This window comes from Sceloporus occidentalis, unplaced genomic scaffold, assembly GCF_023333645.1.
Source record: "Sceloporus occidentalis isolate IW3139 unplaced genomic scaffold, rSceOcc1.0.p SCAF_2, whole genome shotgun sequence".
Classification (NCBI taxonomy): Eukaryota; Metazoa; Chordata; class Lepidosauria; order Squamata; family Phrynosomatidae; genus Sceloporus; species Sceloporus occidentalis.
Window position 1 is genome coordinate 11,256,793 of NW_028316982.1, and position 27,944 is coordinate 11,284,736.

Consider the following 27,944-nt stretch of genomic DNA (forward strand, 5'->3'; position numbering starts at 1 on the left):
TCTATGATTCTATGATTCTAGAGTTGGCCCTCCACATTTACGACTTTGACTTTTGCGGATTTGATTATTTGTGGTTTTGATTAATATGTTCTCTCTAGGAATCTCAGCACAACTCTGCCAGACGTTGACCATAGAGTTGTTGTTGTTATTATTAAAGTTTATTTAAATAGCGCCGTAAGTTTACACAGTGCTTTACATAACGAGCAATCAAAATCTAGATAAAATAAAATAAAAGCCTGCCTATGGCATACAATCTAAGAAGTTGTGCTCAAGAACCTAGAAGTTCCTAGAAAAAACACTTCTCTAGGCATCTGTAGGTCCTCCAGCATGATTCTATGATCAACCTCTGGCAGATGTTGACCATAGAGTTGTATTGGAGGACCTGGAGATATAATAATAATAATAATAATAATAATAATAATAATAAAAGATTTATTTGTATGCCGCCCAATCACTGGGAATTCAGGCGCTTACAACAGAGGGATAATACAAAGTAAAGCAATAACAATAAACATGAGATAAAAAAACAGATGTCACATGGTTTGTCATAGTGCAGAGATTCCTAAAGAGATGTTGATAAAAAGAATAGCGTTTTCATCACAGGGGTCCTTCACCCCTCGAATGTCGAAGGACCACTGTAATAAATAAAGCCTTGGAGGAATAGACAAACTGATTAATGAAATGTTGATTGAGTAGTGAAAGGCGGTAATGCAATGGAAGAAGTGTAAAGTATAATGTTGAATATTTGTTGCTGAATGTTGTTTCTTGTTTTTGTATGTGCATATGTACAAAAATTGTGTAAGTTTTATAGTTATTAAATGAAATAAATTAAAAAAAACCCCTCTTGACCACTCTCTGCTGTTGCTTAGCCACAGCTCCCTGTTTTCATTATTTCTACAGTGCAGATCAGTGAATCCGAAACTTTGGTCCTCTGGGTGCTTGGACTTTTAGTCCCAGAAGCCCCAACCAGGTTGGCCAGCAATCAAGAATTCTGGGAGGTGAAGCCCAAAACAGCTGGGGAACCAAAGTTTGGGAAGCACTGGTGTACATCATGTAGAGCCAGCATGGCCTACCGGTTTGAGTGTTGGCCTACAACTCTGGAGTATAATGCAATGAAGCTATATATGACTGTTTATGTACATGTGATAAATAAATTTACACCACACATTTGGTTCAATGTGTATAACTGCTTTGTCAAACTACTGGGGATATTCCATCCTGCTGCTACAGTCAGCCAACAAGTTGTGCTGCCTGCCAACAACTTCTACAATTGTGAATTGTTATTTGACAATTATTCATTTTCACCAATTGAGGAGTACACTCATCCCTCCACTTTCACTGGGGTTAGTTAGGGGCACAGAACCCCCGCTAATGTGGAAAAACCATAAATGACAAAAACATTATGTTTTTACCTGAGATAACACCTTTCTAGGAATCTCTAGGTCCTCCAGTGCAACTCTGTGGTCAACATCTGCCAGACATTGAACACAGAATTGCGCTGGAGGAGCTACAAAGGCCTAGCGGAGCGTTCTCTCTAGGACTCTCTAGGACATTCAGTGCGGCTTTTGGTTAAAGTTGACCAGAGAATTGCACTGGAGGACCTAGCTATTCCCAGAGAGGAACATATGAATAATCAAAGCTGCAAATGTGGAGGGATGAGCGTACTTCCTTCTGTACTAATCTGATTTCTCTATGTAATACATTTCTCTATGTAATACAGCTCAGTTACTTCTTGAACTTAATGTATGGTGTAAATTTCCTTGGGGATCTTGGAACTATGAATGCCCTTTTTCTTTTAATTGTATCTTGCTTTACTGCTGCAATCCGCATGGATTCCTCGAGATTAAGCGGGGTATTAGCTGAGCCATGGCAGTCCACTGAGGGACCCTGGGCAAGTCACGCTCTCTCAGCCTCAGGGGAAGGCAAGGGCAAACCTCATCGGAACAAATCTTGCCAACAAAGTCCCAGGAAAGGTTTGCTTTAGTTAAGGTTGCCATAAATCAGAAATGGCTTTAAGGGACACAACAACAGATCATGCACGTTTGAAATCATCTCCCTGTGGAAGGGCGCCCAGCTGTCCTCCTTTCCAGGACAAGTCCTACATTTCAACCGCATGCCCGGTTGCTGCCACTCTCCTCCTGAGGGGAAACCATGGCGGCCCCTTCCTTTCCCCTCCTTTCGCTCCTCCTCTCCGGCCTCCCATTCGCGGTCCTAGCCTAGGCCCAGCCTCCCCGTCCTCGCGTAGTCATGGCGGCCGTGGTGGGCCTGGCGTTGGCGGCGGAGTGGAGGCGGCGGAGGGCCTTGTGAGTGCGGGGGCTGTATGCGTCCACACTGGGGAAATAACCCGGTTTGGCATCGTTTTAGCTCTTTGTCTGGCTGAAGGCTATGGAATTCTGGGAGTTGGAGTTTGTTGTGGGCCCAGAGCGGAGCAGAGCCCCACAACAAACTCCAACTCCCAGAATTCCATAGCCTTCAGCCAGACAAAGAGCTAAAACGATGCCAAACCAGAATCCCAGCCTGTTTTCTCCCTCCTCTTCTCTCTGGTCCAAGACACACTGCAGAAAATAATCCAGTTTGAGACCGCTTTAAACTGCTCTGGCTCAATTTTAGGGAATTCTGGGAAGTGTAGTTTTGTGAGCCTTTGAGCCTTCCCTGTCAGAGTGCTTGGTGCCACAATAGACTACACTTCCCAGGATTCCCTAGCACTGAGCCAGGGCAGTTAAAGCGGTCTCCAACTGGAATATTCCTGCAGTCTGTTTTGGGCCTTTTTTGTTTTGCTTTTTTGGAAAGAGGATGAAGCAAACCATATGTTTTCAGGAAGAAACCACACATCCTCCAATAGTTGCTACAACTGGAGTCATGGGTTGTGTAAGTGTGTGTGTATCACACCAGGTGACACCTGAAGGGAGTTGACACCTGTTGTTGTTGTGTGCCTTAAAGTCATTTCTGACTTATGGCAACCATAAGACAAACTTACAATGGGGTTTTCTTGGCCAAGTTTCTCCAGAAGGGTTTGCTCTTGCCATCCTCTGTGGCTGAGAGAGTGTGACTTGCCCAAGGTCTTCCAGTCGGCTTACATGGCAGAACCAGGATTTGAATCCTGATCTCCAGGGTCCTAGTCCCATGCTCAAACCACTACACCACACAGGTGTCTCCTCTCCAACCATTGGCCATGGCAGTGATAGTAGTGATGGAAACTGTAAACCAAAATATCTGTAAGCTAAGTGTGTGTAAGTGTAATGTAGTGGTTTGAGCAGTGGACCACAACAGGGTTCGAATCCTGGCTTGGCCATGTAAATCTAATGGGTGACATAGGACAAGTCACACTCTCTCAACCTCAGAGGATGGCAATGGCAAACCCCCTCTGAAGAAACCTGCCTAGAAAATCCCATGATAGGTTCACCTTAGGTTGCCATAAACTGGAAACAACTTGGCACACAACAACAACAACAACCAATTTGCTACTATAGATTTGCCAGGTGTTTTCCTTGGTTTCCTTTCTTTGCCCATCATTTTTTCCTCCTGTGGTAAAAAGAGTATCATTTGCTACATTTCTGCTTTGGTCTCATCCTGTGCTGTTTTTCCTCCCACAGAATATGGACTTGGGTAACAAAAGCCACAAAATATACTTCTGCAGCAGGTTAGTTGTTTAAATTATATTGATACATGGAAAGGTTATTGTCCATGCTTTCATATTAATTTTTAAAAATGACAGCAAATGTATTGTTTAAAAAGTTATTATTATCACAGAAGTTAAGCATGTGTGATTTGACTAGGAAGTATATTTGTGTTAGTTTATTGTCTGTAAAACTAAGGTAATTAAATATATCCAGATTTCGCAAGATTGGGGGTTGGGATTACTTCTGTTTTGAATGCACAGCTCTCTCTTTGTTTTCTTCGCTAGAAATGAAAAATGCTGGCATTGACAAGGTGCTTGAGACAGCCTTGACACCTGATTTTCTCCCAGCTCTGCCATGAAATATTTGTTTTGTTTTTTAGCTACCAAATAATAATAATAATAATAATAATAAGGTGCTTGAGTGTCCATATTTTTCCTATCTATGGGAGGCCTTGGAACCAAGACTTCTCTCTACAGATGGGAAGTGTCCATTGTAGAGTACCTTCCAACATGTGAAGAAGGGGGAGTGAAAAGACTGGCATTTCATTTGAATAACTAATAACCCCATACCAAGGCTCAGGGAATTTAGAGTGGTCTTGGTTATCTCTAGCAGCCTTTACATTTTCAGTTTGTTATCTTTATCATCCTGACGCCCATCAAATATTTGTGTATTCCATTCTCCCCGTTCTTTTCAGAGACTTGAACATGACAAAAATTCAGAGTGATATGGAATGGGTGCTCTTCATTTTCCTTACCGGAGACCTTGTGTGTTTAGTATTAAACATTTCTGACTGCAGATTAAATGGCACTGTAGATTTGATAAAGAACAGTCAGGCTACAGAGAGATCATTTTTTAAAAAAGAGTTAATCAGGCAAGGCATCACAGTCCATGGTGTGCTCCTTTCTTCTGCTTCACTGTCATATCTAGGTGAACAGTTGTTGCATGTTTTTGAGGGGAAAGTGGTGCATACACACACTGTAAGTAGAAATTTGATTTTGAAACCTTTTCCCATTCTCTGAAATCTTATTCTATTACTTGTGGTAAGGGAATTTCAGGAAAGTTAGGTGGAAACATTTTTTTTAAATTATTTACCGGTAGTAAATTTATGCTACAATGTCTTGTCCTATGATCTATTAGCAGCAAATATTCCAGCTTAATTCTTTTGAATCTCTCCCCAATCCCCTTTTTGTTTTTCAAACCAGGACGAAGTAATATTGAGAAAGTCCTTGTTGCAAATCGAGGTGAAATAGCATGCAGGGTAATGCGGACAGCTAGAAAGATGGGAGTGAAGTCTGTGGCAGTGTACAGTGACGCCGACAGGAATTCAATGCACGTGGCTATGGTAAAATATATGGTCAAAACTTTTAAGGGATAGGCTTGAAAACAGTTATGAAAGGGAATCACTTTGAACATTTGAGGGTACTGTATAGTGAGCCAGGATGTTGATTTGTTTACCCCAGTATTGCTTGGTATGGCAGGTCTCTTAGGTCTTGCGTGGAGACTTTCCCAGTACTTATGATCTTCTGCTGAAGATGCCAAGACTTCATCCTGGGCCCTTATGCATGCTAACCATGTGCTCAGTCACTGAGCTATGGTGGATTTGTTCCACATATTTTACAGAAGAATTTTCAGGGATAGGCTTTTTCATTTGTGAATTAAAATGGTTTCTACAGTGAAAGGAATAGCCAAAGAAACAGAAGATGCTTGTAGTAGTTAATGCAAACTCTGTCCAGATTAGGAAACTTAACAGTTCAGTTCCTGCTCTATATATGCTGAAAAATGCATATACAGTGGTCCTTCCACATTTGGGGTTAGATGTGAAGAACCCACATGAAAGTTGAAAACCTACAAATAAAAAAACACTGTTCTTTTTATCTGAGAGAACAGCTCTCTACTGAAACTCTATGGTCAACATCTGCAAGAAGCTGATCGTAGAATCATGCTGGAGGACCTACAAATGCCTAGATAAGTTTTTTCTCTAGGAACTCCTAGGTTCTCCAGCACAACTCTATGGTCAACCTCTGGCAGAGTTGTGCTTTAAGACCTAGAGATTTCTAGAGAGAATACATTAATCAAAACCGCAAATAATCAAATCTGCAAAAATCAAAACCCCAAATGTGGAGGGCTAACTATATAGATTCTTGCTTTATTACTTTAGACATCCAGGATAAGAGCTGTTCAAGTCTTCCTCTTTTTATTTTAATTGTCCGAACATGAAGACATAACATCTTAATGCTGTGCAAAACTAGTTACTACTATGAAAGTTCCATTAAACTGTGAAGCCTGTTTCTATATAAACATGCAATAGGCTGTAAGTTTTGGAAAAATTCAGCTCAACAGTATCAGTGTCTAACTTTTTATAACCCCTAACACTAAGGTGCTTTGAAACATACTTCTAAAAAAATCAATTCTGTTTTTATTTTTCTATAATGGGGACCAATAATAAATGCTGTAGCAAGTCTATTTGTGTCATTACAGGCAGATGAAGCATATTGCATTGGCCCAGCACCATCTCAGCAGAGCTATTTGGCCATGGATAAGATAATGCAGGTGGCCAAAAAATCAGCAGCACAGGTACAGACTATATTTACTTTTGGCATGCTTGCTTGCTCTTTCTCTCTCTCTCAATTCTCCCTCCATGTACGCTTGCATGTTCATGTACACACACACATACATTCTACTCTAGTTGATACCCCAAATTAAGATTTTGTAGGGAATCCAGTTTTAGGAGTACATTGAATTTTGAAACTATAGAGTTTCATACAGCTGCAGTTAAACTGGCATCTTGAACATGATAAAGTCAGAGCATGGCCATTAAATTCTGTCTACCCTTTTAGAAATACTTTCATTTGCTTGCATTTTCCTTTCCATCTGAGAGTTCCAGATGTCCTCTTTCATCTGGCATCAAGTCTTGTCTTCTAGTTTGTTCTTAGCTTTGGACATTCTTAAGTTAAAAAAAAATGAAATAGATCCATTTAACAATTCTCATGCCTGGCACTGGAATAGACACTATGTCACTCACCTGTAGGATGACCTTTCCTGGTGGTGGGGAGGGGACAGCCCTGTTGATTCTCTTTGGTGTTTATTTAGCTTCCAGTGCCATGGAACATGTTATCTTGGCAGATATGCTGCTGGAGTTACTGTGTTGCAGTGGTTCATTTCTTTCTTGGTTAACTGACTCCAGCAGTTGGTGCCATGGAATTATTGTTCTATATCAGTTATTTATTAGGTTCCATAAGGCTCTTATTTTTTTTAATTCTCCATGCTGCTCAACATTTATGTGAAAGCTTTGCATGAATGACTTAGTCCAGACAAGATGGAGGTACAGTTAGTCATTTGTCTTCAACTTTTTCTGATCAGGTTGCCAGTCCCTCCCCCTATACCAGAGGGTTGTAGTTTTAAGACTGCTCTTGGATTTAGGAAAAACAGGTGGGCTCAGAGGCACAGGGCACCTTTTATCAGCTTAGGGCAGATATACCATCCATGATATACTGTAGATAGTATCTATGTACAGTTGTCCATGTTCTGGAGGAGAAGTCCCGATTTATACTCATCTTTTTGCTAAGATTAGGTTCCAGAAAGGTCAGGGTTTTCTTTACTATGGCACCCACATTATGGAATTTGTTTTCACATGATCTCTGTTTGGCTCCTTCATTACTGTCTTTCCATTGGAAACCAACAACATTTTAATTTTAAAGAGCATTTCCATCTACTACTTGGTCCTTCCTGTTTTAGGCCATCCATCCAGGCTATGGCTTCCTGTCAGAAAACACAGAATTTGCAGAACTCTGCAACCAAGAAGGAATCGTTTTTATAGGTCCTCCTTCATCTGCTATCAGAGATATGGGCATTAAGAGGTACTCAGTTTTATTTCATGGCTAAATTGATTATAAAGGGTTGCTTATTGGAACTCAGTTTTTAAAATATGACTATGGATTTGAATTTACTTCCCTCATCTCTCTTTTATACATAAAGCAAGATGTGTTATACATCTGAAAATACAGTAGTATGAATATGGGAACAAGATTTAAAAATGTGATGACTCTTAGCAAGGAAGAATGTTTGAGGTGGACCTTTCAGGTGTGAGGCAGTACCACAGGTATAGGCAGTATGTGGTCTGAAGGCTTTATGCAGTCCTTAAATTGATTCCATACATTCCTTTGTCTGATCTGATCTGAGCTGGGAAAGCATATTGGAGGAGAAGGAGAAGGGAAAAGGTGAAAAGGAAAATGGGGTAGGGGGAGACAGAAAGAGCAGTAGAAGGAGCCAGGGAGCCCAAGGAAGAAATATCATTTAAATACTGTACAAATAAAAAGGATAGACTAATGGACAGGAGACTGGCTCAGCAAAATCTATGCATTCTTGCAAACTGTCTATGTCTGACTGTGATCGTATCCATCACCAGCTCTGTATTCAACCTGCTTCCATCATGCAGTCCTTCGATTATTCCCAAAGGGATGTACCCCTTGACAGAAAAAACAAGGCTTGCAGCACCTGCAGTGGGACAAAACTGGAATCGTATTTTATAGGGAAACAAGGCAACTTTTTTTTTAAAAATGTAGAACAATGTGTTTTCTCCTCTGCTAGAGTCATGGGGGAAGAAATTCATGGGGGGGGCGGGGCGGGCGGGAATAATCAATTTAAAAAAAAGTGTTAAACCTTTATGTACATCATATAACTCCACTGATGTGGAAGGCAATTTTTTTTAAAAAAAACAGAACTTTGAAAGAGCTCTAGATGTGACAGAAATTACTTGCATTGTTGCAGATCTTGAGGTGCATAATAAGAACTCCCAATATCATTGCCACTAAATGTCAAATAAATTTTTTGTAGCACTTCCAAGGCCATAATGTCTGCTGCTGGGGTTCCTGTTGTTGAAGGTTATCATGGTGAAGATCAATCTGACCAATGCTTGGAAGATCAAGCCAAAAGGATAGGGTATCCAGTCATGATCAAAGCAGTGCGAGGAGGTGGAGGAAAGGTAGGTATCCTTTCTTATAAAGGAAAAATAATTTAGAACTCTGCTCTTCCAGAAAAGAAATCTTTCAAATTTTATATGCCAGCTTTAGCATAACTACCCTACACTTATTTGTAATATGTACTCTGAACAGACCCTGGAGGGAATTTTTTTGTGATGAGTAGTTAGGCCCGTTCCGCATGGGCGGATAGTATGTGCGCAGCACATATTAGGGTTAGAAAGGGGCGTCCTTTCCTTTCCCTAACTCTAGTATGCGCCGAGCACGTAAAAAATGGCAGCACCCGTTCTACATGGGTGCCACCATTTTGACGTAGCAGACACTTAGCGTCCACACGTCTCGGCGCCATTATGACGCCGCAAGTGCGCCATTGGCACCTTGCGGCATCATAAGGGCGCCGCAAGAAGCTGCATTTTGCAGCTTCTTTTTGTTGTGCGGAAGAGTCGTGCGGTTTGGCCATTGGGGCTCCTCCGTGCAGCAAATGACGGCACCGTCAGACCGCCCTTTTTGGGTGGTCTGTAAAGCACCTTAGTTACTGAATTAAAGTTAGTCATGTGAATGATGCATCTTTATTAGAAACCAATTCAGTAAAAAAGATTTGTGAGATCTTATTGCTTTGTTAAAAAAATAATCTGCCCCCCCTATTTTTCTAACATCAGTTTTGTCGCACTTCTTAGGGAATGAGGATTGCTCTCTCAGATAAAGAGTTTCGGGAACAATTGGAATCAGCCAGGAGAGAAGCAAAGAAGTCTTTCAATGATGATGCCATGTTGATAGAGAAATTTGTAGATAATCCAAGGTAAAAGAATAATTTGCCTACCTGAAGCCAGTCTAAGGATTGCTCAGACACAAAGAAATGAAAATGGATTATATGGGTCTCACATGGGACAAGTTAATTCAGAGACCTTGATATTTGCATTGGAATGTGCAGCCTTGGTTTCTGAAAGGTCAGTGTGTGGGTCATTTAATTGATTTCACCTCAGTCCAATAAAAACTTGCATTATGGTTTGCAGACTGTAGTCAGGTGGCTGTATAAAGGAGGTTAAAGTATCTAATGTCACATCCATAGAATTCAAGAACAAGGGAGCAGAAATGTGCCTCAGTTCTCCTTCCATGCTAAATGATAAATTTAGAACAGGAAGCAGTGCAAATAAATAAACCTCCCTTCTCTCATCTTTCCCCCAATTTCATCTTGCTTGTACCAACTTACCACTATATTCTCAATGCTGACATTATTTAACAATACCCTTTTAAGGCAGGGATGGGCAAGAGCATCATGGATGGGGGACAGTTTTCACTATCACGCACCAGCAGGTCACATCAATTTTGATTTTGTTTTATTATTGTAATTTCAAGTCTTGATCGAGATTGCTTAGATAAATTCCACTTTCCTCCCATTTTCAGGAATGTTAGAGTGTTGTGGGCTCCAGATAGAGCCAAACCACTGTATTTTAGTTAATTTTGGTAACAATTTGGGCAATTTCTTGGTGATTTTTCTTGCCTTTTTTTTACAGTTGATTTGTTCAACGTGTTTAGGAAGCTCCAGTGGCTTGGGGCTACAAAAAGAGGGTGGGGGCAGCTTTGCCCACTCAGGTTCTGAGATACCCGCAGCACTCATAGTCTCTTCTCTTAGTAAATAAGTCAAGGTTGTGATGAATAAGGATTCATTCTCTTCCTCAGGGCATACTATGCGATACTGTACAGAGCAGACCACATTTACCAGTTGGTATAATCAACTTCTGGGTCTTTCTGATAAATTTCTTACTATGCAAAAGGAAGTGTGCTCATAAATGTTTTTCTTGAACAAATTGCTATCCCCCGCCCCCAGAATATAATGTTACAAACTGTATGGTTAATGCAGTGGGCCCCAAACTGTGTCCTTTAAGAGATAGAATCATAGAATTGTAGAGTTGGAAGAGACCACAAGGGCCATCCAGTCCAACTCCCTGCCATGCAGGAAATCACAATCAAAGCATCCCCGACAGATGGCCATCCAGCCTCTGCTTGAAGACCTCCAAGGAAGGAGACTCCACTACACTCCGGGGGAGTTTGTTCCACTGCCGAACAGCCCTTATTGTCAGGAAGTTCCTCCTAATGTTGAGGTGGAATCTCTTTTTCTGCAGTTTGCATCCATTGCTCCGGGTCCTAGTCTCTGGAGCAGCAGAAAACAAGCTTGCTCCCTCCTCAATATGACATCCTTTCAAATATTTAAACAGGACTATCATATCACCTCTTAACCTTCTCTTCTCCAAGCTAAATATCCCTAGCTCCCTAAGTCGTTCCTCATAGGGCATGGTTTCCAGACCCTTCACCATTTTAGTTACTCCCCTTTGGACACGCTCCAGTTTCTCAATGTCCTTTTTTAATTGTGGTGCCCAGAAATGGACACAATATTCCAGGAGGGGCCTGACCAGAGCAGAATATAGTGGCACTATGACTTCCCTTGATCTAGACACTATACTTCTGTTGATGCAGCCTAAAATCGCATTGGCTTTGTTAGCTGCCGCATCGCATTGTTGACTCATGTTCAACTTATGGTCTACTTGGACTCCTAGATCCCTTTCACAGGTAGTTTCTTTCAGCCAGATGTCCTCCATCCTATATCTGTGCTTTTCGTTTTTCCGCCCTAAGTGCAGTACCTTACATTTCTCCGTGTTGAATTTCATTTTGTTAGCTATGGCCCAGTTTTCTAGTCTGTTCAGGTCATTTTGAATCTTGATCCTGACCTCTGGGGTATTAGCTACTCCCCCTAATTTGGTGTCATCTGCAAATTTGATAAGTATACCCCCAATTTTGTCCTCCAAGTCATTGATAAAAATGTTGAATAGCACTGGGCCCAGGACAGAGCCCTGTGGGACCCCACTGGTCACTTCTCTCCAGGATGAAAAGGTGCCATTGTTGAGCACCCTTTGGCTTCGGCCAGTCAACCAATTACATTTTATTGACTTGGCCAATAATCTGGGATTCTGGGAGCTGAAGTTCAAAATCCCTTAAAGAGCACAGTTTGGGGGCCACTGGTCTAATGTTATCATAAGTATGATGAAAACCATCATGCCACCCTGAACACATCTGAACTCATCTAATTTTGGATGCCAGTTGGAATTGGGGCTGGTTGGTACTTGGATGGAATATCACCAGGGAACATCATGGATGGGCCAGGCAATCCAGCTTTAAACCCCAGAGAGCCAAATTTTTTTTTGTCAGAGCTGATAGTTACTGGGATAGATTCACACTAGTAATCTTCCATAGGCAGCCTCTTATGTTCCTATAGAAAGGTAGAAGTAAACATTAATCATCCTGAAATATACATTATTTTCATATCTGTAAAACAAGATTATAACGCGTAGGATATGATGGACTGTGCTAGTTATTGTGACATTTCACAAAGAGTCATGCTGGATTAAAATATTTTATTGCAAAAATTGGTAGTGGTGACTATGATTGTGACTTTTGTCATCCTTCTCTTTTTCAAAAATCTCAATCAGACATGTAGAAGTACAGGTGTTTGGAGACCAGCATGGCAATGCAGTCTACTTGTTTGAAAGAGACTGCAGTGTACAGAGAAGACATCAGAAAATTATTGAGGAAGCTCCTGGGGTTAGTACCCAATTTCTTAAGATGATTGAAAAAACTGTGCCATTTTTGTTTTCTGTTTTAATGTAGTGTATGTTTTTTCACATGCAATGGTAGTGTCATCTTGGCATATTATTGTCATTAAGTAATATATTGTTTAGCTGTTTATACTTTGTTTTTTATACACTGAATTGGGGTGTCTTATGAAAGGCAATATGAAATCTCTTGCATAAATAAGTAAAATTAAAGGGCTGTAATTTTTTTTTTCTTTGCAGAATTTTAGGGTTATTGGAGTACTGTTTCTTTCATACAAGTTTCATTTTGGAGATACAGTCGCCCCTCCACGGACTTGAAATCTACGGATTTGAAAATCCACAGCCTATGGGGCTTGAATATGCATGAGATCTGGAACTCGTGGGGGGGGAGTCTGGAACAGATCCCCCACGAGTTCCAAAGGGCGACTGTAATAGTATATGGATTTGTAGCCTGAAAAAGGAATTGAAAATATGAGGGTATGCCTATCAGTTTTTCCAGGGTCGTTAATACTTGTGTACATTAGGCATACATATATGTAATGCTGTATCTTATACATGTTACATAGTTTATATTGTTCTTAGCCAGGAATTACGCCTGAGGTGAGAAAGAAACTTGGAGAAGCCGCTGTAAAGGCAGCTAAAGCTGTGAACTATGTTGGAGCAGGTACTGGAAACCTAATTTCCTTTTACAGTCATCCCTCCTACACTTGTGGGTCAAGAATTCATAGATTTAATTATTCATGGATTACAGTATTTGCTACCGCCTCTGCTGCTGCCCTAACCAACTTTTTACTGGGACTTCAATTACACCAGTGTCGCTGGGAGGAAATCAAACTGGCAAGGTGGCTTGCTCATTCATGCAGGCAAACAGGGAGGAAGGTGATTGGATGGGGGAGCACACGGAAGAAGGACACACGTTTCCTCACTGAGAGATATTTGCAGTTTTTCCACCTTCGTGGGGTTTCTGCACCCTGACCATTGTGAAAGTTGAGGGCCAGCTGTAGGGCCACATTCCATAGTATTTCAGCAACATAAGGCATTGTTCTTCCAAATTCCTTGAGACTTTTTAAAATCAGATTTTAAAAATTCTGTTTCTGTTTTAGATGTTTACAGCTTCTTTTGGACTTGGAGTTATTCTGGGATTTTGCCTAGAATAGGAGTTGCATATCTAGTATCTATGAAATGTTTTAGACAATTCCCACAAATCCCTGGGTGCATGATGATTAGTCAGTGGTTATGAGAGCTGTAATCCAAGACATCTAGAGAGTACCAAGTTGCTTACCACAAATCTGGAGGAAGCATCCCCACAGTTATAAACTGTACTTACCTTAAATATTTCAGGAACGGTGGAATTTATAATGGATAGCAAACATAACTTCTATTTTATGGAGATGAACACCAGGCTGCAGGTGGAGCACCCAGTTACTGAGATGATCACAGGGACTGACTTGGTGGAGTGGCAGCTTAAGGTGAGAACGTGTACAAATGAAAATGGAGGGATCATTAGTCTGAAATTCAGGTAACATCATTCTTTACTACCTATTCAAGTGGATTTCTCCTTACATCTGAGACAGAGAATTCTCACTCCTTTTGTCTGCTCTTACTCTAAATTGGGCAGTGAATGAGGGTTTAAATAAACATATTCATGCTGTGATCTGTGCAGATCTATTTGTATCCCACCTTTTCCCCGATATTGGGACTCAGTGTGACTTACAGTTTTTAAAAAATAATACATGCAAAATAAAATAAAAACATACAAAAAAGTGAATATTACAATGGAATTAAACCATTAATAATATTGAAATGTTTTGAAACTACACTTTAAAAGATAAAATGCATTAAAAGTGTGTTTATACATGCATGTCTTGTAATACATGCTTACATAAAAACACACACATCCTATTTCCTACAACCTGACAAGGGCATTAACTATGGAAGGATTAGGAGGTGGTTGCAGATACTACAGAATTCCATTGATAGGACAGGAAAGAATTCAGTTTACAGTTAAAGAAGCAAAAAGCTGGACTCAAAAAGGAGAAATTTGGAAACTCATAACTGAAAGTCTACACGTAAATGTGTTATGCAAATTGCTTCAGATTTTTGCACATTTGCATTGATGCTTAATTTTCTTCACTTTGCTGTACAATTTGCATTTGCAATCCCTGTGCTGAAAATGTGCAGCCAGTGGATGACTGGCCAGATGTTTAAAAATGCATATCCTCAGGGATGTTCACAGATACTCCTGTAAAAACCGTGAATCCTTTTCCAGTGGAATTTGCAGAGCTTTTTGCCCTTTCCCCACATAAAGCCCAAATTCCTCTGAATCTCACATGGCCAGATAGCACTCTATTCAAACAGAATGTGGAATATTTAAATCGTGTAGACAAGCCCAAAGAAAGATAATCAGTAATGTGAGAACAAGAACTTACCTTATTAGTGAGTCAAAATGTAGCATTTGCACAACAGAAAACTTTCATGCCTAAACTAAACAAAGTTCATTTGATCATTGTGTAAATGTTAATGAGTATATCTATTTAGGAATTTTTCTGGAAAATATTTTTCTGAATTTTATTGTAAATTTTATTGTAAATGTTATTGATTCAGTGAGTTTATATTAACTGAGATTAACAATTGGATTTAGGTTATAAATGTTTAAAATCTCGTTTACAAGTAATTTCTTGATATTATTGGAGTCTACAGCATTTGAACATATTTTCTTTTTTAAAGATTGCTGCTGGAGAGAAGATTCCTTTAACCCAGGAAGAGATCTTGCTCAAGGGACATGCATTTGAAGCTAGAATCTATGCTGAAGATCCGAACAACAATTTCATGCCAGGGGCTGGACCCTTACTGCATTTGTCTACACCACCCTCTGACAGCTGCATCAGGATAGAAACTGGGGTAAGACAAGGTAAAACTGAAACTATTCATTGGGAATTTTAGTCTTAAATGTAATATTAAATAGTTTATTGATAAATTTTGCCAATCAACATTTTAATGTTTAGTGATATTCTAGAGGCCTTTCTGTTTCCCCAGCTTTCAGAGTGTACTTTTAAATTTGCTGCTTTTATATCTTTGAATTTATTTTTTATAATATCTGCATGTGTTTTCATGAAACTGTTTTAATTGCCATTTTGTTTATTTTTGGAGAGTAGTGTTAACATAGTACACCATCATGAATGACATTTCATAAAATAAGTAAATTGTGCGTAGTCTCAGTGGGGGCCTTGGTCTTGTATATAGTGGCTCTATTGTGGCATTAATTCCATAGTTCTGGCCATTTCCAGCAGGTAATGCACACCTTAGGCTGTTGGGTGACTCTTTTGAAGTAAGATAGCATCTAAACAAAGCTATGCATTTTAAAAATTTATTGCTTCACCTTTTCTGTAGACCAGGTTGTTTCTACCTACACAGTCTAAGGTATAAACGGATTTCTTTCTTTCTTTTTCACGCTACTAATTTTGGTAAATAGCTTTTCCATTTATTTCTGTTGCAGGGGATGAGGTTTCTATACATTATGACCCAATGATTGCTAAGTTGGTTGTCTGGGCTGAGGATCGTCAAGCAGCTTTAAGGAAATTAAGATATTGCCTTCGACAATATAATGTAAGCATAAGAATTCCAGTATTTATTTATTTATTTGCTTGCTTGAATATTTATATACAGACCTTTATCTGAAGATCTTAGAGTGGCATACAATAAAAACCAATCTAACAAATTTAAAACAGTATAAAAAGTTTCCCATGACATTCTTGCAAACAAGCTTCTAAAAGGTGGGCTAGACAAGGTAACTGTTACATGGATTTGTAATTGGTTGACGGCCGAACCCAAAGGGTACTCAACAATGGCACCTTTTCATCCTGGAGAGAAGTGACCAGTGGGGTCCCACAGGGCTCTGTCCTGGGCCCGGTGTTATTCAACATCTTTATCAATGACCTGAATGACAGGATTGGGAGCATACTTATCAAATTTGCAGATGACACCAAATTAGGAGGAATAGCTAATACTTCAGAGGACAGGATCAAAATTAAAAATGACCTGAATAGACTAGAAAGCTGGGCCAAAGCTAACAAAATGAAATTCAACACGGAGAAATGTAAGGTACTGCACTTAGGGCAGAAAAATAAAATGCACAGATATAGGATGAGGAACACCTGGTTGAATGAAACTACATGTGAAAGGGATCTGGGAGTCCAAGTAGACCACAAGTTGAACATGAGTCAACAGTGCGATGCGGCAGCTAACAAAGCCAATGCGATTTTAGGCTGCATCAACAGAAGTATAGTGTCCAGATCAAGGGAAGTAATAGTGCCACTATATTCTTCTCTAGTCAGGCCCCACCTGGAATATTGTGTCCATCTCTGGGCACCACAATTCAAAAAGGATGTTGAGAAACTGGAGCATGTCCAAAGGAGGGCGACTAAAATGGTGAAGGGTCTGGAAACCATGCCCTATGGAACGCCTTAGGGATCTGGGATGTTTAGCCTGGAGAAGAGAAGGTTAAGAGGTGATATGATAGCCCTGTTTAAATACTTGAAGGGATGTCATATTGAGGAGGGAGCAAGCTTGTTTTCTGCTGCTCCAGAGACTAGGACCTGGAACAATGGATGCAAGCTGAAGGAAAAGAGATTCCACCTCAACATTAGGAGGCACTTCCTGACAGTAAGGGCTGTTCGACAGTGGAACAAACTCCCTTGGAGTGTAGTGGAGTCTCCTTTCCTGGAGGTCTTCAAACAGAGGCTGGATGGCCATCTGTTGGGGATGCTTTGATTGTGATTTCCTGCATGGCAGGGGGTTGGACTGGATGGCCCTTGCGGTCTCTTCCAACTCTATGATTCTGTGGCCTGTTACAGACTGCCAAAATAAAGCTGCTTTGGGTCTCTTTGGAGGCATGCTATTTAAATGATGCATGGGTCCTAAGAATCCGGAAGCTGCACCAAAAGCTGCACTCCGGTGCTTAGGAACAGAGTGTGGCTTTGGCGCAACCTCTGGATTCTTAGGACCCATGCATCATTTAAATAGCATACCTCCAAAGAGACACGAAGCAGCTTTATTTTGGCAGTCTGTAACAGGCCATTGATTCTATGAAAAAATTTAAATAATTTTAAAAGTCTAAAAGATGAATTAATAAACGAATTGAAAGAGAGGTTTAAATAATTTAAAATGAATTAAAACTATGTACATAAGAGGGTTTTTGTGTAACCAATGAGGCCCCAAATCTTTCATGTACAACCACATACTTGGTGCCTAAACAGCAGCAATGTTGGTGCAAATCAGGCCTTCAAGGAACATACCAAGTAAAACCATGGTTGTACATGAAAGATTTGGGGCCTAATTGGTTTCACAAAAACCCTCTTGTGCTCATAGTTCTAATTCATTTTAAATTATTTTAACCTCTCTTTCAATTTGTTTATTAATTCATCTTTCAGATTTTAAAATTATTTAAAATTTTTATACTGTTTTAAATTTGTTAGATTGGTTTTGCTGCATGCCACTCTGTATGCCCTCCAATCAGGCCCTCTGCCCTCTCCTCACACAGCATATTGTTGACTGATGTGATACAGAAGAGGGCCCCTCCAGCAGACCTTAAACCTCAGGCAGGAGCATATACAGAGAGGGATCCCTTCAAATATCAGTTTTAACGTTTAGGTTCCACCTGGTAAGATTGTAGACGGTGTTCTGAGAATAAACTTTGGTGTGTGCACTCCTTCCTTGATGCTGAGTGGGGATGCCAGGTGGGTGTTGTGCTTCACAGGCGTGATTTGAAATAAGTACTTTAAGCACTTCTTAGAAATACGCACCTTTGTTAATTTTCCAAGAGAAATAAAACATACTACACAGGCATTGCCAAAGTACTATCATAATTATTGCACAGCTACTTATTTGAGCCTGAAATTCTGTGAACAATTTTTGTCATTGTTTGGTGTGTTTGTTCTCTTTCTTCCAACAGATCGTAGGGCTGAGCACAAATGTTGATTTCTTATTGAATCTCTCGGGTCACCCGGAGTTTGAAGCTGGAAATGTTCACACCAATTTTATCCCTCAACACTATGATGAGCTGTTTCCATCCAAAGGGGCAATATCAAAGGTGTCTTTGTGTCAGGCGGCTCTTGGACTCATACTGAGAGAGAAAATGGTGACAGACACTTTCAGGCTTCAGTCAGAAGGTAAGGCTATATTATCTTCTCCCCTCCCCTTTTGGGAAATATATTTACTACTTAAAAGATACTCAAATGTTTTACCATTTATGTATATTTCAGAGTGTGGTAAAGTTACTTGATGACAATAGCTTCCAGAATTTCCCTGTCAGTATCCTAGCTTCAGGGATTTCCCAATCAATTTTGTTCCTGATGTGATAAATGTTTAAAGGAATTTGGGTTCTGAAACAAGCAGAATTGTGAAGTTGAAGGCTTTCATGGCTGGAATCCATGTTTTTTTGTGGGGTTTTCAGGCTATGTCTATGTTCTAGAAGAGCAGAATTATTTGTGTACACTTCAGGACCCAGTCTGAGCGTGTAGACAGGAATTTTAACAGAGGCTGGCTGCCCATCTTTTGGGAGCAATTTGTGTCTTGCAGCATGGCAAGAGGTTGGACTGAGTGGCCCTTGTGGTATCTTTAATTCCATGATTCTGTATGCATATGACTTTGGATTGGTCTGGAGTAAAAGGCTCAATTTATGCATCAATATACAGAGTTTAAGAGAGGTTGCATGTGTTTGGGATGAATGTTGTCAGCTTGATCTAATAAATGTAAAATAGAAGTTAACCTCATCACTCTCTTTCACCTTTTTTATTAATTTAGATAAGTTCTCTCCATTTGCATCCAGCAATGGTAGAAGAATAAATATACCCTATGTTAGAAACTTGACTCTTCATGATGGTGAAAATAGTAAGTGACCATAAAGAGAATGTGAGCAACCATTTTAATTGTATTGTGTATAGTTAATAAGAACAACCAATAAATAATTAATTCATAATGGCATTGTTTTGAATCTAGAGTTACACAGAGGTCTGGTGGAAATGGACTGCTGTCTTCTCTTAGCAGCTCTTGTTCCTAAGAATGCATTACAGAATGGATGGGACTATGCTAACTGGGATGACCTGTGATATGTAGGACTGCAGGAAATCTGTCTCCAAAATTGAGCAGAGATCCCTTCTATGAATGGGGACTCAGCAGGTGAAAAGTGTCTCTGCCTGATTTTGGGAGAGAGATTTTCCATCCTCCCTCTCACGCTGGTATGCTTACAGTCTTCTTCATTTGTCAGGATATCCCCAGCCATTATGTTTCATTTTCAGGGGCATCATGAAGGAATGAAGAATCAGAAATGTGCTTTCATTAGTCTTATTCTACACATGTCATTTTGGATCCAAGTTAATACAGCCGACAGAGCAATTTTTAAATGTAATATTTTCTTTCTCCACCCCCTTCTTTTCATTAAAGTTGCCCCATCACCTCTGGTATTACACACACACACACACACACACTATATATTTATTTATTTCTTTGTTTGTTTGTTTATTTATTTATTTATTTATTTGTTTATTTTAAGGAAAACTTTCTGTGCATTTAGGTAGGTTCTGCTATTGCCACATAGGTAGGATTACCTTTATCCTAGGATTACCTGTAGCCTAAGTATAGTACTATATTTTCATTTCTACATTAGATGGACAAAGGTGGGAAAAGTATGTGTGTGTTTGTCCATGCGCACACATGCGTGTATGCATGCAGGAGGAGAAGGAATCAAGGACTGGTGTTAATTAGAGGAGATTTGCATGATGAAGGATGTACAGGGTGGTTCAAGAAAGGCTGCTAAGGAAGTCTGTTAGTAGTATTAGTGATACATTAGTTTTAGGATATCAGGAAATGATCTGAAAGAAGTATTACTACTGCTCTGGGCGTGTATACACTTCCTTCTTTTGCTTCTGGTGGACTGACTTTTCTATAGTTTCAAACATTGGTTTGATTAGGAAACAACAGCAGTCTAGAGAAATGTGTGGACTTGCCATAGAATGGTTCTATATATGGTTCCTGTGGCATAGAAATTGGTTTTGCTCTTTCAGCTCTTAGAAAATCTGTTATCTGTCCAGCCTTTCAGTGGAGTTGGTAAGGCAAGACAGTGGGTGAATAGGTGAGCATACATGAAATTTACTCTCATCAGAAGAAACAGTAGCATGGCAGAAAACCCAAAAGTGTTTGTGGGAGAAGATGACTCAGACAAGTGATAGATGCTTGTGTAGTACATAGAGACCAATAAGAGAGAGATACTGATGGTGACAGAGCATTGTAGGGATGGTTAAAAAAGAATCACAACTCTGTTAGATATGGGCTGCTCTAGCCACAGGCTTATGTTGGGTTTTGAAATTTCCACCCTTTCTTTTTTACAGATGTGAATATGACTATTACCTACAATCATGATGGATCATATGACATGCAGGTAAACTTCTCTATAATATGATTGGAGTTACTAAGGGAGGTAGCAAACTCAAGCTCTTTCTGTATGGTTCCTTTATTAATTTTGCCCCTTGTAAGCTCTTTGGATTTGAATGGAGTTTTGCAAGACACAGGAATGGCACAACTCAGAGGATTTTACTTGGAAAGGTCAAGGTGGCAACAGCAGCTGTACATCTGGAGCCGAGTTCGGAGTTGGGTTGTTAGACTGGAGTCCTGCCAACTCATTTTAGCAACTAGGGAGCCTTCATTATTATTTGAGCGACTGTGAATTGGTTTTTATTATTATTGTTTTAGCTTTGCAAACAGGTTGGGAGAAAAGGAGAAAGAAGTTGTTCTTTGCTATCTATTGTGCTTTTTTTTCTTGCTCACAGGAGAGTGTTCAAAATTTCTTCTGCAGTTTATGTTAGCTCTACCTTCTTAATAACATTTTTAGGTCTCTGGTCTACATATTACTTCTGAGCAAGGAAGCTTAGGACAAGGGTAGAACATGATAGATTCAGATGGTAGTCATAGAGGAAAGGGAAAACCTTTAGTTTATTGAACAGTAAAGACCTTCAAAAAAGCACACATTTATTCTCTCATCTTGTACAGAGAGGTGGGACAGCCTTTATAAAGCTATTCATTTATTTGATGCATATATTTAAAATATTTGCTTATTGCTTTTTAACTTACTGGGAATCTGACATTAAAAAAAAACAATTTGCTTTAAAACCACACTTAAAACAGTACAAAAGAAACAACCCTGGTTTTAAGGACTAAAAGACAGATGGTCCACTAGAAAGTCAAAAGGGAGAGAATTACACAAATAAGATGGTGTTGTTGAAAAAGCCCTGTCATATATGCACAAACCTGGCCTTTTGGGTGGTGGGAAATGTAAGAGACCATGCGTAGGTGTAGAGTAAGAGCACCCTGGCATTGGTTGTATATCTGTATTAAGACTCATTGGCTAGACTTAGGGGTGGCCCAGTGAGTATTTGTTACTTTTTTTGCAATTTCCCCCAATTTCAAAAGTGTTCTCTAGGTTTTAACGCTGCTGCTTGAAAAACAAACATCCTAGTTTTGTCATTCTCTAGTTTCCTTGTTCTTTGAAGCTGGCCAGTTTGCACACATTAGGGGTATAACCATGCTTCGACTGAAATCTCTTTATTGGACTCTGTACTCCACCCCACCATGAATGCCACTCCATCCTCATTATTAATAAAATCTTTTTTCTCTTTTACCTCCTGTTCTGTTTCTTCAAAACTTAGCAGGTATACCAGGCAGTTTACAAAACTATTAATGTATTTCAGATGCAGGATCAGTGTTTACATGTTTCTGGATGTGTTTCAAGTGATGGTGATTCGGATTACATAAAATGTTCAATAAACGGAGTTGTTTGTAAATCCAAGATAGTAATTTTGGATGATGCCATTCACCTGTTTTCACTGGTAACATTTTCTGTTTCATGTTTCTGGGGAATCAGATTCTCTAGTAGGGATTGAATGTAACAAAAGGGAACAGAGCTGATAGTCTTCTTTACATTTTAGAAAAGGATTGAGTACATGACTCTGTTTCTGTGAAAGCGATCCATAAAGTTTGTTGTAGTTCTTGAAAATCTATGGCTTTAATTAATTTAGGTTGGTTGGTCAGTACAGAGCCAATTAGTGAATAAATTAATTGAAAGAAGATAAATCTCCCACCCTCTCATCCGTTGTCTTTGTTATTTGGTGTCCAGTTAATTTTCACTTAAGACAAGTTTATGAATGAGAGACGGAAATAAAAATTTAGAAGAACATTCTAAATACAGTGTCATGGGCTTTCTTGGGAACAGAGCTGTAATAGCTGAAATGTATTTGATGAAGAATGATTGATTTCAAAGCCATTCTGACTTTGTAGACGTTTTGCATCATTTTCAAAATGTTGCAAAATATTATTAATATTTATTCAGCTAAGATGTAAGTCTATGTAGTCTTGGAAGATAAATTCATAGTAATGTAACTTATTATCTTGGCACTTTTCCCATTAAGAATTATTTTTATAAATAAGAAGAGTCTAGCAGTGGTCTCAGAATGTTATTGATCAAATGTTATTGTAAAAAGTAATGAAAGGGAATTAAAATGACTCTCTAATGAATTAATGCAAATGTTCTGTAATAGAAAGAAAGAACTTAGTGCCTGAACTGTTAGTATTTCTCATTCACAAAATGTGGAAAATCTAAGGAGCTTATCACATGAACAAATAAAGTGGATGTTCACTTGGATAATAGCACCTTCATTTGTGCCTTGCCACATGATGATGTAATTCTTCTATTTCCGCTGTTCAACAAAGATTCAAAATTATTATTATTATTAACCTTTATTTATGAAGCGCTGTAAATTTACACAGCGCTGTACATACAATCTTTTTAGTTAGACGATTCAAAAGAACTGAAGAACTGCGTCATGCAGTAAGACACACAGAAAGATGCTACTGTCTGGCTGAATTTCTGCTTACTTTCCTTCTGCGATAAGCTGCTAAAATGGGACCAGTTGTAAAAGTGTTGTGTTCTTATGCTATCGGTTGATTTTGGTTTCTCTAGGAAGGCAGTGAGCGGATTGGTCTTCCAGTGCCAAAATACCTATCTGGAGCAAGTTCAGCGAGAGATCAGGGTGGGGCTGTTGCCCCTATGACTGGGACAATAGAAAAGGTAAGTCTGAGAATCAGGATATGACAGTGACACTGTTTAGAAAGATAAAATCAAAGGCATGTTTCCTTTTCTGCTCCCTTCCTTTAATCCACTTATTAGCGACTGTTCACCCATGACTGTTCACCCATGACCATCTGTTCCTTCATTATTTTTGAATGTGATTGCTCCTTTGTCAATTGTTGTTTAGCTTGCTTTCTAGCCTCTGCTTTAGAATACTGTTTTCCAAGCACCTATCATTGGCTGAAGAACTTTGTGCAGAAAATTGTAATAGAATATGTACTACAGAATATGTACTACAACTTTCCCCCAAATTGGACTCCTCTATATTTGTATCTATGGGTGGAAAGCAATAATTTGGGGGAAGCTGACTGGATAACCAAATCAGCCAAGCCTTGGATTAGTTAGTTTAAATCTCCTTCTCTGAGAGCAGCCCACTCTCCCAGAGATATACCTTGGGTTGTAAAAGAAATTTACTTTGTCTTCACATGGATAGGTAAAGCTGTCCAGCAGGTCCCATAGTCTCCTTTGCCTAAAAGCTGCTACAAGAATCATAGAATCATAGAGTTGGAAAAGACCACAAGGGCCATCCAGTCCAACCCCCTGCCATAAAAGAGTTTAATGTGAGGATCCTGAGAAGTTTACCGTAGTTAATGATTTCTAAAAATAATTTTTAAAAGCAAGTGACTATTTCTGTACTTTGCTTGGTTCCTGAATAATTGCATTGACTTGAAAAGTGGAGCTGATTTGACTCTCTTGCTTAATTCGTGGCTTGACATACTGGCCATGGATAGCTAGTCAGTAAGAACATTGAGAGAATGCTGAAAAAGAATATTTCCCCATAAGTCTATCAGCCTAATTTTTTGCTTATGCAGGGCACAGTAGAGATTTTAAAATGTGAGAAATATAGAGAAAGACAGGAAGTCTTTAGGATTAGGAGTATAAATGCACTGATTTGTCACACTGATGTACTCAGTTCACAAGGCCAAACATTTTCACCGCTCCATGTGTATAAACTGAGTGTATGGAGAGAAATGCACCCAGCAGCCTCTTTTGGCTGTATATTGCAGATGAAGCTTGAAGATGGAAGATTAGCATTCATGTGAGGACAAGACGTATTGCTTTTCTCACTGAGAAATTTGATTAGCTTCAAAGGAAATAGAACTCAGTTTGAAAACTACTCTTCACCTGAGCTGCTCCTCTCTCTCCATAGGAGTCTAATCCTGGTGTCCACACTTCTAATGGCCAGTCAACAGCATCTACTACAAGTCTATAAACCCTCTGGTCATGGCCCATGTCATCTCTTTGAGTCTGTTTATGTTGTCTTCAGAATTCTTTGCTAAAGATTCAATGAGAATTATCATTTCAAGGTGCATGTCTCCTGTGCTTAAAACGCCATGCCCAAATAATTGGAGAGTGCCCAGTCAGAAGGTTAGGCCTCCATCCCAACTGGACTAAGAAGCAGTCCTCCATCTGTCAGTAGTACAGCCCAGAAAAGCTGCACATACTGTGATTAGAAAACTGGCTTTCTCTTGCTTTAACCTTTTAATAAACAGCAAATGTTTCCATTCATCTTTGTACAAGGGCTCTTTTGTCCTGCTTTTGCTATCTGGGGGGCTGTTAAAAAAAGTCTTTCATAGTAATGTTTGTATGACAGGAATGTAACACCCAGTGAACAGTTCTCTCACTGTGCAATTTGTTAGGTGTTTGTGAAAGCTGGGGACAAAGTCCAGGCTGGAGAACCACTAGTGGTTATGATAGCTATGAAAATGGAGGTGAGTATTTTCATAATTTCTTCTTCGTGGTTTCTGCGAATCAGACAAATGGGTTGTACTCGCCTGCTCATTGAGCATAAAGTGTACCTTAAATGTTGGGAAATAGTATGTTAACTGACTAGATGTTTGAGGTATGCTTTTTTATTGGTAGAGATTATTTGTAACAGGCTGTTCTAACATTTCCCAGGAGCAAATATTCCACTCTTTTTTCATACAAAGAACTTTTATGAGCTTTTAAAGAAATTTTGCTCTGGAAGAATTTTATCTGTGCAAATTCAGTCAAGTAGCAAGCTTTTCTATAAAATAAAATCATTACACTTTCTGCTTTGTATTAACAGACACCTTTGCAGAATATAAATTTGGAACTGTGCATAGGTCTTGTCTGGTTCCTCAATAACTTTAGATAAATAAGTACAGTTCTTATTTAATCAACGCCGAGTTATATTTGGCATTTGTAACTGTTGTTAGGCAACGTGCAAATGTACAAGTACTATGCATGCTGACATTTTTCTCACAATGTTATGCTGTGCTAGCTTTTGACCCACTGTGTGCAACATAATTTTGTGTGACTCACACCTAAAAACAACTACAAATCTTTAAGAACTAAGTCCAGCCTGAAAGATATGGGGGAAGAGGAAGAGAAAGGGAAATGCATAATTCATAGTCATGGGTGGCGGTATAATTGGATGTTGTGGATGTTACCAGTGTTTTCACCTTGACTACCAGCTACCCTTTCTGGAATAATGTTTCCCTATAGGTCAGAATCTATATTATGATTTTACAAGTGAAAGGTGACTGTTAATACAAAGCAGAAAGTGTAATGAGAGATTATACACTAACAACCCATGTTGTGAAACAACATGTCTTGTGGGGGCACACTATAATGGCACAGAAGGGGAACTTTGATTATATCTCTGTGTTATTTCATCTCCTCCAGCTGATCTCTGGAAGATGGGGAGGGCACCCTAGCAGCACCCATTTGTCATGGCATAAGGCAGTGATGGCGAACCTATGGCACGTGTGCCAGAGTTGGCATTCAGAACCCTCTCTGTGGGCACACATGCTGTAGCCCTAACACAGAGTTTGCCAGAGTTTCTTACTAGAAAGCCAGAGGGACGTGGCACTTTGGGGTCTGGGTTGCAGTTTGGGCACTTGGTCTGTAAAAGGTTCACCATCACTGGCATAAGGGATAATCAGCATTCTCAAAGAGCAGTGCTTCCTATTCTGTCCCATTGCATTCTGCAGATTAGCAGGCAGAGGCAGTTCTTGCTTATTCCCATAACTCTCAGTTTTTATCTGGTGGGTTGATTCCAATAAATTGATGCTATGCAGATAGAGAAACCATTCATATTTCTTTCTCTGCAGCACACCATACGTGCTCCAAAATCGGGAACAATAAAGAAGGTTCATTATCAAGAAGGCTCACAGGCCAACAGACATGCGCCACTAGTTGAGTTAGTGGAAGAAGAAGCGGAATCACAATAATTTCCATTGAATGGAGGTGATGAGTTTTGATTCTTTCTTGGTTCTTTTTTAATTCCTCAAGAAAGCATCTTCATATTTTATTCATCGAATTGAACACTAATAAATTGCTTTTATTTCCTTGATGTTGTTTGCATATTTCCCCACCAAATGTTTTGCCAACTTTCTTCAGATTCTGAGTTTTGCCGCAACGAGATGAAAGAGGTATACACCAAAGGCAGGGTCGCACATGCATAGATCTCATTAGATGCCTGCACAGTTGATGCCTCTTGGCTGAAAGCAAAAGCGTCTCCACTCAAACATTGCATTTCAAGTTGACATTGGGTGATGTGAAAATTCTGTTGCAATGAATCTGTGATGCCTCGTTGACACATGCAGGGCGTTGTGTGCTGAACATACATGGAAGTATGGATGCTAAGATGCTTTAGAATTTAAAGAACAGTGAACAGCTTGCTGGATCAGGAGATCCACAGTTGAGGTTTACCAACACTGATAACTTTGTTAATGAGATGGAAGTGGGATCCTTAGGTTTGAGTAACCGTGTTTTCTGGAGTTTGTAATACAGCAGAAAGGGGAAACCAAGGGTTGTCAGACATGTATTCTAGACTTTTAACAAAGCTGATTATTGAACTTAAGGCTATGATCCTGAGGTCAGGATGGAATACTAAAAGAGAAAGGAGTTCATGATGGATGGGAGTTTTTTAAAAGCCAGGCACATTTTACTATGCCATTGCATCCTATAAGGATTTGAGTATCTGTGGATTTTGGTATCCATGGGGAGGGGGGGGTGTCCATGTCCTGAATCTAAACCCCAACGGATATCGAATGCCCACTGTGAGTAACTCCCAGGGTCCACTTGGTTTGCATGCAAAGTCATAGGTATTTTGGCTGGACGGTTGTAGCCATGTCTCTGACTATTAAACAGATATTCTCTTTTATTCAAAGATATAACCATGTTAATCTGTAAAACCAGTATGTAAAGAAGTCTTGTAGCACCTTTCAACTATATGAAAGAAAGAAGTCGGCAGCATGGACCTTCGTAGATTCAAGTCTACTTCCTAAGATGCCAATGCTACCAACTTCTTTCCATTGCTCTGAAAGGTCCAAAACACACTGCAGAAATAATCCAGTCTGAGACGGCTTTAACTGCCCTGGCTCAGTGCTAGGGGATTCTGGGAAATCTAGGCAACTGTAGACAAACATGAAGCTTTTGGTCGCCTAGACCAGGGGTTCCCAGCCTTTCTAATGCCGTGACCCTTTCATAGAATCATAGAGTTGGAAGAGACCACAAGGGCCATCCAGTCCAACCCCCTGCCATGCAGGAAATCCAAATCAAAGCATCCCCGACAGATCGCCATCCAGCCTCCGTT

At 39.7% G+C, this 27,944-nt stretch overlaps 1 protein-coding gene across 4 annotated transcripts; it reads left to right on the forward strand.

Annotated features, from left to right (window-relative positions):
- The first annotated feature begins 982 nt into the window (after nucleotides 1-982).
- LOC149317971 (methylcrotonoyl-CoA carboxylase subunit alpha, mitochondrial-like) lies at nucleotides 983-26,699 on the forward strand. 4 transcript variants are annotated; one of them, XM_089508757.1, is made up of 19 exons: nucleotides 983-998; nucleotides 3,594-3,640; nucleotides 4,823-4,962; nucleotides 6,099-6,194; nucleotides 7,356-7,477; nucleotides 8,454-8,601; nucleotides 9,274-9,395; nucleotides 12,082-12,193; nucleotides 12,787-12,868; nucleotides 13,546-13,673; nucleotides 14,932-15,115; nucleotides 15,701-15,810; nucleotides 18,155-18,371; nucleotides 19,006-19,092; nucleotides 20,589-20,638; nucleotides 21,945-22,082; nucleotides 23,213-23,320; nucleotides 25,021-25,092; nucleotides 26,458-26,699. In XM_089508757.1, exons 3-19 carry the CDS (start codon nucleotides 4,882-4,884, stop codon nucleotides 26,575-26,577), a joined length of 1,977 nt encoding a protein of 658 aa, XP_089364883.1. In that variant the 5' UTR covers nucleotides 983-998; nucleotides 3,594-3,640; nucleotides 4,823-4,881; the 3' UTR covers nucleotides 26,578-26,699. The 4 variants fall into 4 exon arrangements, with proteins under 4 accessions (XP_089364883.1, XP_089364882.1, XP_089364879.1 ...); XM_089508756.1 differs by lacking the exon at nucleotides 983-998 and adding an exon at nucleotides 1,955-1,973; XM_089508753.1 differs by lacking the exon at nucleotides 983-998 and adding an exon at nucleotides 2,179-2,303.
- The last annotated feature ends 1,245 nt before the right edge of the window (nucleotides 26,700-27,944 follow it).